The 3226-nt window shown below is 70.3% G+C and overlaps 2 protein-coding genes across 2 annotated transcripts in view; both read left to right on the top strand.

Annotated features, from left to right (window-relative positions):
• LOC113940953 (putative nuclease HARBI1) overlaps positions 1-962 on the top strand; it is a 2547-nt gene extending 1585 nt beyond the window's left edge. Inside the window, exon 3 of the mRNA XM_027632105.1 lies at positions 169-962. Within this exon, the coding sequence (XP_027487906.1) occupies positions 169-524 (356 nt within the window). The 3' untranslated portion in view covers positions 525-962. The remainder of the gene's footprint in view (positions 1-168) is intronic.
• Positions 963-1592: 630 nt separating this feature from the next.
• On the top strand, positions 1593-3223 carry LOC113940954 (copper chaperone for superoxide dismutase-like; the record flags this gene model as incomplete). The annotated part of the gene is made up of 4 exons (XM_027632106.1): positions 1593-1664; positions 2189-2261; positions 2503-2640; positions 3035-3223. Coding segments are annotated over exons 1-4 (436 nt in total), but the record flags the coding sequence as incomplete, so codon positions are not given.
• Positions 3224-3226: the final 3 nt, after the last annotated feature.

Raw genomic sequence — 3226 nt, 5'->3', positions numbered from 1 at the left:
GGGGGTGGCCTTGGGGGTCTCAGGGTTAACCTGGGGGGTCTCAGGGGTAAGCTGGGTGTCTCAGGGTTAACCTGGTGGTCTGGGGGGGTCTCAGGGTGACCCTGCGTGGGCCTGGGGGTGCCCCCGTTGCTCCGGGGGTCCCCTGACCCCGCCGTGCCCCCCCCCCAGGTGACGGCAGCTACCCCCTGAAGCCGTGGCTGCTGACGCCGATCCAGGGCGCGCGGGGGGCGGCCGAGCTGCGCTACAACGCGCTGCACGCCCGGACCCTCGGCCCCCTGCGCCGCACCCTGGCGCTGCTGCGGCGCCGCTTCCGCTGCCTGGCGGGCGGGGGGCTGCAGTACAGCCCCCCCAAGGTGTGCCAGATCTTCCTGGCCTGCTGCATCCTGCACAACATCGCCCTGCGCCGCCGCCTCCCCCTCGAGCCCCCCGAGGGGCTCCCCCCGCCCCCCCCCCGGGGGCCCCCGGACCCCCCCCCCCACCCCCCCCCCCCCCCGGCCCGGGGGCCCGCGAGGGTCGGGCCGTGAGGGCCCGGCTGGTGCAGAGGGTCCGGGAGGGAATGGGCTGAGGGGGGCCCGGGGGGGGGCTGATTTGGGGGGCTCTGAGGGTCCTGAGCCCTGGTTTGGGGGGGAACTGAGAGTCTGGGGGGGTTCTGAGCCCTTTGGGGGGCTCCTGAGCCCTGGTTTTGGGGGAGCTCTGAGAGTCCCTTTGGGGGGTGGGGTCTGATTCCCAATCTGAGGGGCTCTAATCCCAAATTAGGGGGTCTTATCCCCAATCTGGGGGTCTCTAAGCCTTTTGGGGGGGGTCTTGACCTTTATTGGGAGGGGTCCTGAGCCTCCTGGGGGGGGGGTCCCTGCTGTGTCCCCCCCCATGGTCCCGATTTTGGTGCTGCCCCTTCCCCTGCCCCCCTTCCCCAATGTGTCTGTGCTCGTTTTTGGGTGAATAAAGTGGTTTTTTCAACCATTTATTGCCTTGGGGCGTTTTGGGGGTCCCGGGGCAGTGATTCTGGGGGGTTTTGGGGTCCCTTTGGGTTTTGTTGAGGGGGGGCTCCGGAGGGGGCTGTCAGTCATTTTGGGGTTCCTGTGCTGGCGGTGGAGGCCCCCAACCCCCTCACCGGGGGGATTTGGGGGTCCCTGTGGGCGGGATGAACCCCCTGACACCTGCAGCCCTCCCCACACCCCCGTGGGGAAACCCAGTGTGCCCCCCGGGGCCCCCAAACACCCCTGGGGACCCCCAAAACTCCACCGCACCCCACGGGAGTCCCCCTTTGCCCCCTCAGCTCCCACAAACCCCTTCGGACCCCCCCAAACCTCCCCCGAGTCCCCCCAAACCTCTTCCTTGCGCCCCCCAACCCACCCGGGCCCCGCAATCCTCCCCGGGCCTCCCAAACTCCCCTGAGCCTCTCAGCTCCTCCTCCCGGGCCCCCCAAGCTCCCCTCGGGCTCCCCGAAACCTCCCCGGGGTCCCCAAAACCTCTCGGGCCTCTTTAGGCCCCGCGCCGTTGCCATGGCGACAGGACGCCGGAAGTGGCGCTCCAGGCAAATCCTTCCCCCCCCGCCGGTGCGGCCGCGATAACGGTCCGACCCCCCCCGGCGGCGCCCGCGGGAGGTTCCGGGGGCAGAGTCCGCGGCCATGGCGGAGCCGGAGGGGCCCGGGAGCAGCTGCAGGGTCGGGACCCCCGGGGGGGGCACGGGGGGCTCGGGGAGGGGGGCACGGCGGGGCCGGGGGTGCGGGGAGAGGGGCCGGGGGTGCGGGGAGCCGGGAGCGGCGCGTTCGGGGGTGCGGCGCTTCCCGGGGAACCGGGAATTGGGGTTCCGGGTCCGCGACGTGGGAGATTTGGGGGCGCAGAGACCCTTGAGGGGCAGTTCTGGGGGTGCAGGGCCCTGAGGAACCGGGATTTGGGGTTCTGAGTCCATGATGTGGGAGATCTGGGGGGCACAGAGACCCTTGCGGGGCAGTTCTGGGGGTGCAGGGCTTCGGGGAACCAGGATTTGGGGAGGGCAGAGGCCTTTACGTGGGAGTTCTGGGGGGGTGTGAGACCCCTTACAGGGAAGTTTGGGGGGTTCACACCCCCCTCCTCCCGTTTCCGGGGTGCTGAGCCCCCCTTTCCCCCCCTTTTCGGGTGCTGACCCCCATTTTTTGGGTGCTGACCCCCGTTTTTGGGTGCTGACCCCCCTTTTCCCCCCCCCCAGCTGGAGTTTGCAGTGCAGATGAGCTGCCGGGGCTGCGCCGACGCCGTGAGGGCAGCGCTGGAGGGGACCTCAGGTGAGACCCCCCCAGGAATTTAGGGGCCCCCCAGGAATTGGGGATCCCCCCCTGGATCTGGGGACACCCCCCAGGGATTAGAGACCCCCTCGGGTTTGAGGACCCCCTGACCCCCCTTGTGCCCCCCCAGGGGTGAATCCACTGGAGCTGCTCTCCCAGGGTTTGGGGACCCCCTCCAGGGTTTGGGGACCCCCTCCGGGGTTTTGGGGACCCCCCAACACCCCTTTTTGTGCTCCCCCAGGGGTGAAGCTGCTGGAGCTGCTCCCCCAGGCCCAGACCGTGCTGGTGGAGACCTCCCTGGGGGCCGAGCGGGTGCAGGAGCTGCTGGAGAACTCGGGGTGCAGGGCTGTGCTCAAGGGCATGGGGGGCTCCCCTGACGGTGAGGGGGGGTCACAGGGGAGTTTGGGGGCGCAGGGCCGTGCTCAAGGGCATGGGGGGCTCCCCTGATGGTGAGGGGGGGTCCTGGAGGGGTCACAGGGGGGGTTTGGGATGGGTCACTGAGCAGTTTGGGGGGTCATAGGGGGGTTCAGGGGGGTCACAGAGGGGTCTGGGGGGTCATAGGGGGGTTTAGAGGGGTCACAGGGGGAGTTTTGGAGGAGGTTTTGGGGTCCTGGGGGGGTGTGGGGGTGGTTTTGGGGTCCTTGTGGGAGGTTTTGGGGTGTTGGGGGGGGGTGTTGGGGGTGGTTTTGGGGTCCTTGTGGGAGGCCCTGGGGGCTGTCCTGGGGTCCCTGGGGTGTTTTTGGGGCTCCCTGCCCTGACCTGCCCCTCCCCAGCGCCCCCCGGGGGTGCAGCCGTGGCGGCCCTGGGGGGTCCCGGGGGGGTCCGGGGGCTGGTTCGATTCCTGCAGGTCTCCCCTGGGCGCTGCCTCGTGGACGGGGCCGTGTCGGGGCTCCCCCCGGGCCCCCACGGGCTCCACGTCCACGAGTTCGGGGACCTGTCGGACCCCTGTGACAGGTACCGGGGGG

This window comes from Corapipo altera, unplaced genomic scaffold (genome assembly GCF_003945725.1).
Source record: "Corapipo altera isolate COAL_440 unplaced genomic scaffold, ASM394572v1 61134, whole genome shotgun sequence".
Taxonomy (NCBI): Eukaryota; Metazoa; Chordata; class Aves; order Passeriformes; family Pipridae; genus Corapipo; species Corapipo altera.
Note: the sequence above shows the minus strand (reverse complement) of the source record. Positions and strands in the feature narration are given on the sequence as shown.